The sequence below is a fragment of the Podarcis cretensis genome (genome assembly GCF_951804945.1).
Source record: "Podarcis cretensis genome assembly, chromosome: 4".
NCBI classification, from domain to species: Eukaryota; Metazoa; Chordata; class Lepidosauria; order Squamata; family Lacertidae; genus Podarcis; species Podarcis cretensis.
Genome location: NC_137173.1, coordinates 16,411,843 through 16,425,579, shown reverse-complemented (window position 1 = coordinate 16,425,579; position 13,737 = coordinate 16,411,843). Strand labels below are relative to the sequence as shown.

Here is a 13,737-nt window from a genome sequence, read left to right as displayed (position 1 = left end):
AGGGAGCCGGCGTTTGTTCACAGACAGCTTTCCGGGTCATGTGGTCAGCATGACTCAACCACTTCTGGCGCAACAGGACACCATGATGCAAACCAGAGTACATGGAAATGCCGTTTACCTTCCCGCCGCAGCAGTACCTATTTATCTACTCGCACTGGTGTGCTTTCAAACTGCTAGGTTGGCAGGATCCAGTGACCAAGCAGGATTCAAAAGTGCCCCCCCCGACTGTGTACCTACTGCTTCAGGCAGAGTGAAATCCCATTAAAAGTTCAAAGGCACACAGGAGAATACTTTAAAAAAACCCACCCATATTTATGAGACACATAAACTGACCAGCCTGAAGGCTTAATTGAATATTTTATGGTATGTGCAACATCACCTATGCTTATTGCAGGGCATAAAAGTACCCATGAACCTTTTATCTCTCAGGAGTAAGGGCATATTAAAAGAACATTTATTTACTGTGTCCAAAAGATGGGAAAGATGTTCTAAAATGATTGTGGTAGGAAAAGAATTGCTACTTGCTTCGAAGATTCAATTAGGTAATATTAGTTCTCATGGTTTTTTAGGGGGGGGGGTTAAAGTAATCTACATTATTGCTATCCTCATTATTGCTATTAATTTGCACGCCACATTAAACCATAGGTTAACAAACAAACTACGGTTTAGTTCAATGTCGCGGGAAAGGTTTTGCTTTGCTCCCCGCCACCTCGCTCCTGCCAACGACTGAACCCATGGTTTGTCCAACCCAAAGAAACCATGAGCAGTAGGCCAAGAACAAACCTTGTTTACTGATTATGGTCTGTTTGATAGAATAGAGTGGTACCTCGGGTTAAGAACTTAATTCATTATGGAGGTCCGTTCTTAACCTGAAACTGTTCTTAACCTGAGGCACCACTTTAGCTAATGGAGCCTCCTGCTGCCGCCACGTGATTTCTGTTCTCATCCTGAAGCAAAGTTCTTAACCTGAGGTACTATTTCTGGGTTAGCAGAGTCTGTAACCTGAAGTGTCTGTAACCTGAAGCGTCTGTAACCCAAGGTACCACTGTACAATCACAAACCCAGGACTGGACATTCCAACAAGCCAGGCTGTGGTGGTACAGCAGCAGCAGCAGAAACAAGGAAAGAGCAGGGTGAAAACTTTTCAGCAGCCTCCGCCAGCACTGAACCCTAGTTTGTTCTGACTACAGTAAGCCTGCAACTTGCAAGGGGGTTGCATTCCAGGTATTGTGTCTAAAGCCAAAATTGTGGATAGTCAAAACGCGTTGGGTTCAATGTCAGCTGGGATTGCCAAAGTCGTTTTCCCCCCCCAGAACCCCACCTGCTTTTCGACCGATTTTTATTTATTTATATTTATTTCCCACGCACATAAAGCTGAATGCACACAATTTAAGTGCACCTAAAATGCAGGCTTACTGTACAGTTTGATTCAGTTAAAATATACTGTTTCATTTAGTTAAAATATAGTGCAGACTAGGACAGCATGGACATGCATTTATTTAGTTTGAAAATGTTTAAACCCTTCTATTTGATGAATATTTGATGAATCATTGCATTTTAATATTTTGCTGGAAGCTGCCCAGAGTTGCTGGGAAATAAATAAATAAATAAATAAATAAATAAATAAATAAATAAATAAATCTACTGATTTAATATAAAGACTGAATTATTTATTTTATTTTATTTTTGCTATAATAGTTCCAAGACAATGCTTTCAACGCTGCATAGATTAGAGAGTTTTAACTGTACTGCATCTGACACTTTGGGTCAGTTCTGTATATCCTAAGCAGCTGAAACTGTTCCATCGCTGGTGGCTGCAGAACAGAGCAGCTGAAGTTTCTGGAAGGAGGTTCAAGGGCATCCCCACACAGAGAATAACGCCACAATAATCCGACCTACAGTTTCCAAAGGTTTTGTGATGGGAGAGAAAGAGGGCACTGCTGGCAAAGGGACAGAACCTGGAGAAAAGCAATCCTGTACTGTAACCGGCTGTTTGGCAGTACCAACTGATTGTCAAACAATATAATCAGACCCAGTACTTCTCTAAGATGAAAACCTTATGCGTCAAAGGGAGTTCATCCACATTGTATGGGAGTACCATGCGATTGGCTATTGCATTCTGCCTGGTGCTCCCGTCTGTCGCAAGACTTCTTTCCTTTTTTAAAAAAAAAGTGTGTGATGGTTTGAATTAAAATTCACTGCTTCCCTCGGAGCACAAAAAATTGCAATAAATCAATGCAATAAATTACTGCTATGCTTTGCTGTGAAATTAACACCCATATATGGGAAATAAAGAGGCAAATTTATGGCCGCAATCGATCTGTTTTAATGTATATAACTCCATCATCTGTTTTATTTACCTTCCCACCATTCCCTGCCTCTTACTCAGGGGTCAGCAAACTTTTTCAGTAGAGGGCCGGTCCACTGTCCCTCAGACCTTGTGGGGGGCCGGACTATATTTTGAAAGGGGGGGGAAATGAATGAATTCCTATGCACACTGGGAAGAATGGGGCGGGGGATTCTAGAGTAAAGTTATGAAGCTCTTGCTCAAAACCATGGTTTGTCTTTTTTATGTCTGGAAGAACCAACTATAGCTAGCAAAACCATAGTTTGATATCATGGACCTCTGCCCTAAATCAAATGGAGGGGAACCAACATTGAGGCATGATAATGTGAACCAGTACGCCTGTTTAAATTATGTGTAGTTAGAAAGAAGGAACAGATTTTTATACCCCATCGTTTTCATACATACGTATTATGCAAAGTAGTGGTGCTGTGGTCTAAACCACAGAGCCTAGGACTTGCCGATCAGAAGGTCGGCGGTTCGAATCCCCGCGACAACGTGAGCTCCCGTTGCTTGGTCGCTGCTCCTGCCAACCTAGCAGTTTGAAAGCATGTCAAAATGCAAGTAGATAAATAGGTACTGCTCCGGCAGGAAGGTAAATGGTGTATCCGCGCACTGCTCTGTTTCGCCAGAAGCGGCTTAGTCATGCTGGCCACATGACCCAGAAGCTGTACGCTGGCTCCCTTGGCCAGTAAAGCGAGATGAGCGCCACAACCCCAGAGTCGTCCACGACTGGACCTAACGGTCAGGGGTCCCTTTACCTATTATGCAAAGCAGCTTGCAATACTTAAAGCATATAGAATAGGCATGTTAAAATATAACAAGCAAACATAATGAGAGCGTGCATAGCTGATGAAAAAGCATGCACAGAGAAATGACCAAAGTTAGTACTGTAAACAATATGCAACCTTTCTTAACAAAACAACAACAACAACAATGATCATTCTTTTGACTTGTAAATACTCTATATGCAAAATGCATGCAGACATTTTAATGGCTTCAGTATAATGGCATGTGTTTGTTTTGTCAATGTGACGGGACAGTTGGTTGCATAAATTATGCATAGACCATGGTTAATGCTTAAGCCTGCAGCATGAGGAATAACAAAGGAGGAGTCAAGTAATGAATCATATTGGGAAGTACAGTTCATCTAGAATTCTAGGCTACATTCTAAATAGGTTACATACATACATACATGCATACATACATACATACATACATATTATCTTGCTCTTATTTTTTTATCAAGGGTGATAAGTTGGCAGCCTAAACCAATCTTCTTTGACTCCTGCAAATGTCAATCAAGACATAACATCCAAAACCACTGGACATGTTGAAGGGACCTGGAGTGTAATACATAATGATTTCTTTGGCCTACAATGTCAGTTGGGAAGGGGTTTGGCATGAGGGAAATGTTTTCAAAAGTTGTAGAACTATCCCACACTATAATGCTACATATCTGATATATGGAAGCAAATGTGTGAATTGTTTAAGCAGCAAATGACTTATATTACAGAGCATCATCACTATCACCATCACCATCACCATCACCATTTATTTATTTATTTATTTATTTATTTATTTATCATTTACTTCTTATTTATTGAATATACACACATCCATGGCTGTTCACTGATGAAGGAACTGGAGAACACAATTTATCTGGGGGTTTTTTTGCTGCCTTAAGTTTGTATCAGTACCATAGCCTGCTGTTTAGCAGCAATTGTACGATTTTGTTGTTTTAATTTGCTTTTAACAGATCTGTGGCCGTACAATAAAATTTGTCGTTGCTGTGGGAGAAATCGGTGGCTCTTCAAGAATACAGAAGCAACTGGTGACTGCAGTGTTAAGACATACCTGACAGATACCTAACCTGTCTTCTTAAAAAGGAAAAGAGATTTCACAATCACTCTAGGCAACACGGTTATACCCATGTTGGTTTTGTGTGTGTTTTACATGCTCAAAAAGTCACGCTGCAGTTTAGCTTTTGTCCCTTCCATTCCAAAGCAACACTTCCTGCAGAGTAAGCTTGTTCAAAGCATGATCTTTCTCTCCCACGTGGCCCTGAATGTTCGATGAACGTCGCTAATATCTACTGGTTTATGAAGACTTCATTTCAGAAAACTCAGGTTTTATGGATATGAACTCATTGTAGGTGCATGTGCTGTGCCTCATGGTTTGAAATTTGCATCTGTAGTACTATGAAAGGCTTTCCAGACAAATGAAGAAGCAAAATAAATTACAGGGCTACATGGAAAACCTAAAATGTGTTTCCAGAACTTATTACTTTTGAAGAATCCAAGGGAGGGTTTTAAAAGCATCTCTTGAAATCAGACTGAAGAGTTAACCAATAACACGAGGAAGTCTTTGTATAGATCGCCATCAAAATACAAAATTCAAGGTTGTATAACAGGCATACCGGTGCAGTTAGAGGAGGCATCGATAGTCGAATAACGTTAGAGGCGAGGGGGAATTTCCCCAAAAGCTTAAGAAAATGCTTAAACTGTAGTTTAAAACCCTTGGTTAAGAAAGGAACCTGGCTAGCCTTTGCTGTTCTTAAGAGCACTAACAAAAGAAGGGCTTTGTTGTTGTTTAGTTGTTTAGTCATGTCCGACTCTTCGTGACACCATGGACCAGAGCACGCCAGGCACTCCTGTCTTCCACTGCCTCCTGCAGTTTGGTCAGACTCATGTTTGTAGCTTTGAGAACACTGTCCAACCATCTCGTCCTTTGTTGTCCCCTTCTCCCTCTGCCCTCAATCTTCCCCAATATCAGGGTCTTTTCCAGGGAGTCTTCTCTTCTCATGAGGTGGCCAAAGTATTGGAGCCTCAGCTTCAGGATCTGTCCTTCCAGTGAGCACTCAGGGCTGATTTCCTTAAGAATAGAGAGGTTTGATCTTCTTGCAGTCCATGGGACTCTCAAGAGTCTCCTCTAGCACCATAACTCAAAAGCATCAATTCTTTGGTGATCAGCCTTCTTTATGGTCCAGCTCTTGCTTCCATACATCACTACTGTGAAAACCATGGCTTTAACTATACAGAGCTTTGTCAGCAAGGTGATGTCTCTGCTTTTAAAGATGCTGTCTACGTTTGTCATTCCTTTTCTCCCAAGAAGCAGGCATCTTTTAATTTCATGACTGCTGTCACCATCTGCAGTGATCATGGAGCCCAAGAAAGCCTCCATTTCTTCCCCTTCTATTTGCCAGGAGGTGATAGGACTCCTTCATGGATCACTGCCTTGTTGTGGCGAAGGGGCCTGAATAACTCAGAAAAGCTATGAGCTATGCCATGCAGGGCCACCCAAGATGGACAGGTCATAGTGGAGAGTTTTGACTGAATGTGATCCACCTAGAGCAGGAACCGGCAAGCCACTGCAGTTTTTCTGCCACGAAAACTCCATGGACAAAGACAACAGGTATATAAAGAAGGGCTACATCTGGTTGAATCCAGAAGATAGGGCTCCCCCAAATTTCAAGAGGGTGGAATTCCTCAGTCTGGTTGAAATCCTTTAACTACAGGCCTTAAATAGACCAACATCTGTCTCAACAGGAAATGTTCACTGGCTGATACTATCACATTGTCAAAATAGGTATGTATCATTTCAAAGGATACCTGAACACCTGAACTCCAGGGTGACATAAACATTAAACCAAGGCTCTCCAAGGTCACAAAATGTGAGAATTATCTGCATTTTTGTTTAATGCATACATCAATTTGTTTACAAACCTATATGATTTCCTGCTTAATTTTTCACTCTTACATCATGACTAATTGCACGGGTTGATTTAACGCTAAGTGGCAGTTACGAAAAAGACAACCACCCATCAGCCATCAAACTGAGCACTGTGGGAGTCCTTAAGAGCTATTTCTTCATGGGATTATTCTGTGCCGCACAATTCCAATTAAACAGAGACCTTCTAATCAGCACTACGCTTCCCTCAACACAGCCAAGAGACTTCTTAGGACAAAGACACCTCTAAGCTGCAACTCGGATGACAGAACTACCAGCTTTTCACTCTCTTTATGCATCAAGGACAGTTCATAATTGCTAGATTGGTTGACAGCTGATGAAGACTTCCCCAGTTAAGCCATGACAAATGTAGCTTAGGGTCTGGCTACAATTTCGGTATGTTCTCATTAAGGCACATATCTGAAAAGATGTGCAATAATCATACAAAATCTGTTGTTGACGCCAGTGATGCGGGTTGCAAATTTTTCTGCTTCACTAAGTTTAATAGTGTTGCAGGAAAACCCCCCCCCCAATCATTCAGTTTGTACAAACACGACACACACACTCACACACAACATACACAACATTTCTGTTATAAATTCATAGTAAATCAACCATACATCGGATTTACACTGGTCCACTTTTATTTTGCTCCATGAAGGACTATCAAAGGGGGACGGTTTGATACAGGACGGCCATAATCCCTTATGCGTACCAACACGTACTCAGGAGCCCTACCCAGTTGGCATGACAACCTTGATGGTCCCAGACAGAAGACCATCAAGGTCACAAAGGACTTGCATATGGGAGTGGATTCAACACAGACTGGAACAAAGGACAATGATCAGATCTTCCCTCTGGGGGCAGGAAACTGCCAACTCCCCTTTGTCCTCTGGAAATGACTCATGGGGAGGGGGAAAGGAGGAACCAGCCAGGTGACAAGATACTCAGGTTACCTCCATAACTCCTCCCTCAACCCCTCCTTTTTGTGATGTGTCAATGATGTAGTCATGCTGTAGTTGTGATGTAGTTCTAGGGGTGTAGCTTGGGGGATTAGTAACTAATAAAAGTTGGGGTCTTCTTTTGTTCTGGGCTTCCATTTTGTTCCACCTTGTGGCAGGTGGGGGTCCTGTCGCAACAGTTTTGCTCTGGTATTCCTGGCCGGTGTACTTGTTTTTTGTCCAAAAGAGCACACAAATTTCTCCATTAACAATAGACACAATGAATGGATGCAAACCCCAAATAAATATGAGGCCACTAGCACCATGTTGGTTTCCGCCCTATGCATCTCTCTATTCGCAACAGCTTAACGAAAGGCTGGTCCAGAAAGAGATAAAACAGTACGTACATGTTAAATCTGCCAATCATCTGTACACATATCGTGTCAACAGCATACAAGGTTGGAAGACATCTCCTTACCTGTTTTGGTATTGATGATGAAAAAGTTCTGGGGGTTCCCACTGGTAATCCTATAGGTCATCTTTTCATTTGTGCTGGAGTCAGGATCTTGAGCCTGTATCTGAATAACCGATACATCCTTAGGAGAGTTTTCCAAAACAGATGGGTAATATATGGGTTCAGAAGTCAACGGGGCATTGTCGTTCACATCTTCAACCTCAATGTAGACCTCGATGGTGGTGTAAAGTGGAACAACACCACGATCTGTTGCATACACAGTTAACCAGTAGGACTGAGTCGTCTCTCGGTCCAGGATATCTGCAGTATAGATAACTCCTGCAAAAAAAGACGTGAGGGGGAAAAAAGAGATTCAGGATCGTTGTTGAAGATAAGAAAACATAACTGTTTCAAACACAAGGATGCCCCATTAAGGAAACATGAGAAAGCATTCTGAAGCCATTGTGTGTTCTTGATTTAAACAATATGGCTGTTACATTCAAGTCAGCATGTGGACATATCACATCAGTTTTTGGTTATGCGCATCCTTCTTTTCTTCCATTTTTCCTCTCACATTCCTCCCTTCTTCTCCCATTTCATCATTATCCTGGAGCACTCATTACTAGCTGCCTCTCCCCACATGCATACCATGAGCACATGCTGATATATGTCAAGTCTGAGGTTATCATTCATTCATGACATTCAACACACTGAAATTACACTAAAGCTCTGTTTTTGCATTCAGGTCATGCATTCCATGGACAGGCATGGAGGTAGCACAACAGGCTCTGCCTCTCACCTTACAAAGACTCACTGAAGGGTCGGACAGAGCCACTGTGCATGGAACTATACGCGAGGAAGGCTGCATCCATGGGAGCAAGCAACTGCCATCAAACATCTCCTCAATTCCAAAAAGCCTTTCATGGATTCAGCTGCCCATGCAAGTGTTCAATGGATGCAGATAAACAGAGGCTGCACATGGCCCCCAATGCCTTTCCATTGGACCCCTGAATGGGGCATCCTTTTTGCACAAAGGTGTTTCATTTTTTGGAGCTTTGCAAACTGCGAATTGGACTTCTTTGGACTGTTTCTCTACGGGCTCACTTGACTTTTCCCTAAAGTGGTTTTAGTAACCATTCCTTGCTTACGATGAAACTGAAGGTTTTATGATTGATTGACTTCTGCAAATGTTGCAGCGAGAATTTAAATGGTTTGATTTCAGCAGCATGAATCAAACATTCCCAGTCCCACTTGAAGAGGCAAAACTGCCACGACAATTACCAAACAGTGCGGATAGCATTAAGCATACAGTGATGATCCAAACCAAGTCCTGCTTCTAAAGCCAGAAAGTGCAACTGTGTAATTCCACCACTTTTGGTCATCCTAATCCATCATTAATATTCAGGGATGAAATGTTTTGAAAGAGATAGTCCAGGACCAAATAATAAGAGATGTATTAGTGGGAAAGCTTCAGGGCAAAATGGAAGGGAAAGAAAGTTGGGTTCACCTACCGATGGTAGTTAAAGAGTTTAAGTACATCAATTTGTCATTCACGGGAGAAAGATTTAGCTCCTGGGCAGTGCTAATAGAGAATTTTTGATTATGCCACCCTCTGAACACTTCTCTGAGACTGCCTAGTCTTATGGAAAGTTTCAAACAGCTAGTATGTGATTCTTCCTTGATTTCTTCGTTTACAGCTGTTTCAAACCCAGGTGCCCTGAACCAATCCTGACCTCCAAAAGCAAAGTTTTAAAATGTCTAAAATTAATAAGCGAATGAAGAACAGAAAACCACCACCTGGCAACAGAGAGGAAATCAGAATTGACAGATTCATGCATCCTTAGGTACAGGGCATCTCTCCCCTGGAAAGCTTTCGGTTAACATTGTTTTCAGTATAGTTTTTTCCTCTGCTGAGTTAACGTCACTGTTAATCTCCTATATTAATTGGCTCCTATGAAGCATCTTGAAACAATTTCACAATACAATAAAAACCTACGTAAAACCAGTTGAAACAATTACATATATAAAAACAACTTCAAATCCAATACAAATACAAGACTGGGATTTTAAAAAATCCACTCAGAAGGCTTGCTGAAGTGTTGTTTCAAAGTGTATTTTTGTTGTGACTGTAAAGTGGGCTTCTTGGAAAAACAACAGAAAAATACTTTGTTGTATCAATAAAACAAATACAAGGCAAATGCTACGCTTCTGAGGAAGAAATGCCAAACATTTGTCCGTTATTTTACAGAAAAGCAAACTTTGCTGGCGTATTAAGGAACCCACTACCTAAAATCCCACATAAATGCACAACCTCCCCTCTTTTCATCCCCCCAGTGAGGTGCCCCAAACTGGTCATCTGGAAGAAGCCTCCGTAATTAGCGGCAAAGCTCCACCTTGTCTTTGGTCTGTGTAAAACAGGAAGCGATACATATGCTAAAAAGAACAAGGTCCATTTATCTCTGATTTAAGCCCTATGCATATTTATGCGCAAATTCAAAATACCCTTAAGGCTCTTGGCGGTGTGCCAATGCAGCTTTCATTGATGGATAGGCTGAGAAGAACTTATCTGCTTCCCATAAGCTGCCTCTACTTTCTCTAAGCCGACTCTTTTGAGGCTCCACTTCGCATTGAGTTTAGGCAGGATTGGAGGTGCCACAGATATCTTTATTTTCTGATTCCGAAAGCCCAACACACACTCGCATATTCCCTGGCTGTGCCACAAATAACAGTACAGTGGTACCTCGGGTGAAGTACTTAATTCGTTCCGGAGGTCTGTACTTAACCTGAAACTGTTCTTAACCTGAAGCACCACTTTAGCTGCTGCACCGCCGGAGCACGATTTCTGTTCTCATCCTGAAGCAAAGTTCTTAACCTGAAGCACTATTTCTGGGTTATGTAACCTGAAGCATATGTAACCCGAGGTACCACTGTATGAGAGGAGTCAGGAACCAGAGTATAAAGTCAGTAATTACAATCAAAGAGCAAAGTCAGAACCAAAGGACAAAGAAGGAGGCAGGATAAAGTTGGATATCCAGAACCAGTGTCTACAAAAGGACACAGGAACATACCTAAGTTCAAGCTCAAGCAAGACTTGCTATGACTAAGTTTGTTTTCGACAATCACGTTCTTGTTTCAGAAGGCCTACCCAGTCATGGAAATTTAACACAAAAACTTACCATGTATAGTTAGTTTTTTAAAAACAACAACACCTGCTGGTTTTGTTTTGATAAAAAATTATGGCAACATGTTTTTAAGGGTTTTGTTTTTGCTGCTATTTTTCAATGAATACTTGAGTCTAATCAGGGCACTTTCCCCTGCTCTTAGTGTCCATGCAAACTGCTGTTAGGAAGCTGTGAGGCCCAGTTGGCTCATAAATTACTTCCTGCACACGACTGGGTGAGGTTAGAGGTCTGCTCTACAAGGAAGAGATGATGCTAAAGCACATGATGAATTTGGCCACGACTGCAGCTAAGGGTACGGAATATGTGAATATTCTCCTCAGATATCTGAAGACTTGATTGTGCAAGTTTTCGGGCAAATTAGGCAAGCACAGAAATAATTCGGGGGGGGGGGGACATTCTACTGCCAGGGATTTGAATGAGAACAACACAATTAAAAGTGCTTGTGTGTGTGATGTGCAGGAATGATTTCAATGTGCGTTGTACTGCTTAGAAGTCTGTTTTTGAATGGGGGTCTTAATGCCCAAGAATGCCAAAAGGAGCACACAATGCACAACAATGATGCAGAAAATAGCCAGAAATATCCCAAACAAACAGTGCCGGTGTTCAGAAAGGCAGAAACACCCACAACAATAGACCGAAAGCTGTTTGCACATCCTTATCCAGGAAGGTGAGTTCCTTTATTAATATGCAAGTAGAACTTCAAGTGTACGCTAAAAAATGCTTGCCTCAGCAATCCAAAAACCAAAGTTGTGCCATTAGCTGGTGCAAATCAAAACATATTTGCATCAAGGTTCTTTAGTTTGTCTAATTAATTCTGATTACTAAGGTCGGAGCAGGGAGTACCAGGCAAGTTTACCCCTTATGTTAATGCACACTCTGTCTCTGTAGGAAACTATGAACATGGAAGAGTTTAAGCGATACAGAAAGTTGCCAGTGAGTGGCTTAGTCAGGGGGGTGGGGGGATCTGTGCCCCTCCAGTTGTAGCTGGACTCCAATACCCATCAGCCCTAGTCAACATGACTAATACTCAAGGATGCTAGGAGTTGCAGACATGAAACATCTGGAGGACTGCAGGCCCCCTACTCCTGAATTAAGCAATGTAATTGTATATCTCCATTGGCTGCATGGTGGATAAAAATCAATGATTATTTTTTAAAAAATCAGATTTTTTAAAATTTAAATCAGATTTTTTAAATAAAATGCTTTTGGAGGAAAAATATTTCTATAGTTTCTATTTACCGTAAGTTACATTATAGTCCAAGGGCTATTCATCAGGAAATAAGGATTTGTTTTCATGTTTGCTAAAAATCAGTCTAAGTTGTTGTTTTTTTAAATCGTTTAACTACATCAGATAACAAACATGGATACATATGCTGTAATATTATTGTTTTAGTTAAATAAATTGTTTAAATTGTTATTAAGGAAATGATTATTTTTCTCCTTCCAATGAAGTACAGCAGAAAAGTTGTCCAAATATAAGCAGTTAACTTAATAAACCTCACAATAATTTCATAATTGCCTGTCTATGTGTTTCTAATAGTATAACCAGATCAGTAATTTTTATATAACTGTAAAAACTATTCTGAAGCTTTATTATTTCAATAGTGAAACCTTCATCTGGTTGTAAATATTAAGATTATAGCAGCAAGAATGAGTCTTTCTGTAAAAAAATTTGGTTTAAATCAAGTCTTACTGACTAGTGATTTAAATCATGATTTAAATCAAATCCACCCTGATTGGTTGCTCAGGATAGTTTACTCCTAGATACCCTACATAGTCAAACCACATCAATATTTATGGAGAAGGATTTTTCTTTATTTTTATTTTTTTTGTGTCCGCGCCCTCACCAACTAGTGACAGGGAAACTCTCTCAAGGCCACTTCCGAGCTGGAGAGGAGGTGGGGTTGTGGGCCCATGCCCTCCCCCCACAAGCGGGGGCTGGCTTCCAGCCCCCGCGAGAATAAGGGAATCCTTAGGTGCGTCAGCTCCCTGCCTAGCCAATCGGCTGTGCAGGGAGGCGTGGCCCAGGCTATTTATGCCCGGCGCGCCTGAGGACCGCCCTCTCTTCGCCTTTCCAGCTGATCAGGTTTCCCACCCTGCCCACCTTTTAGTTGCTCCTCTGATCTTGCTATGGACTTCGGTTGGTCGCCGTCAAGGGGCCTGGTAGGAATTTTTCCACTTGGCAAATTGGCACTGGCCATTTGGTTTTTTCGCCTACCTCGTAGCAAACGTCACAACTTTCCCGGTATTGGCGGTTAGGCATTGGCAGGGGTATTGTTATGCAAATGAAGGGGGGAAAGGAAGCGCCATCACCTTATCCCAAAGCAAAGGGTAGTCCGGTAAAGGATTCCAGGGGGCGTTGCCCTGTCCAAAGCCTATGGAGGTGTGGGCCTAAGGCTCGCCCCCGAGCGGTGACACCCGGGGGATCTTAGTTGACGTACTTCAGTAGGACTTCCCCCACTGGTGGTTAACCCTTACCGGTCTTCATGCAATTGGGCTGAAGCCGGTTAGTCAATAGGAACCAGTGCCTAAGCCAATACCTCTCAATTCCTGTAATCAATAAAGTTGTAGCTTTTTACGCCCATTAACCTTAAATAAAGTGTCCTGTGTCTTTATTTCACAAGAGGGGAGGGGGACTTGCCACGCAACTAAAATTTGCTGAGAGTATCAGCTGAACAGAAACCTGACGGATTCCAAGCTCGTCCTCCAGGATCTTTGCCCATCCTCCCACAAGCCTGCAAATCCAAAACTGACAAGAATCCAGGGGTTGTAATATCTGCTCCAGGTGTGAAGCATAAGCAATACCAGACTCCACAACTTGTATTTCCAAGCTAGGAAGTATGAGTCTTGGTGGCATGTCTGTGCTGAAGTGCTGCTGTTGGGCAGGGTGAGGGTAAGGAACATCGGGGGGGGGGTTACCCAGGAGTGACACATTCAGTGGGTCACTTTAACCGGGGAGTTAGGGAGGAACTGTGGTCCTTCATATGACGATGGTAATGTACCATCAACCCTGAGCAGTGGCTATGCTCACAGAGGTTGATGTGAGTTGGAGACCCAGCAACATCTGAGAGGCCAAAGGTCCACCAG

General features: G+C 42.1%; 1 protein-coding gene across 10 annotated transcripts in view; it reads right to left on the bottom strand.

The window, feature by feature from the left end:
* The window catches only part of FAT3 (FAT atypical cadherin 3), a 459,497-nt gene that overhangs the window by 238,350 nt on the left and 207,410 nt on the right, over nt 1-13,737 (bottom strand). For all 10 annotated transcript variants that reach the window (XM_079973210.1, XM_079973209.1, XM_079973212.1 and 7 more), the window contains exon 3: nt 7,493-7,807. In XM_079973210.1, coding sequence (XP_079829336.1) covers nt 7,493-7,807 — 315 coding nt within the window. The remainder of the gene's footprint in view (nt 1-7,492; nt 7,808-13,737) is intronic.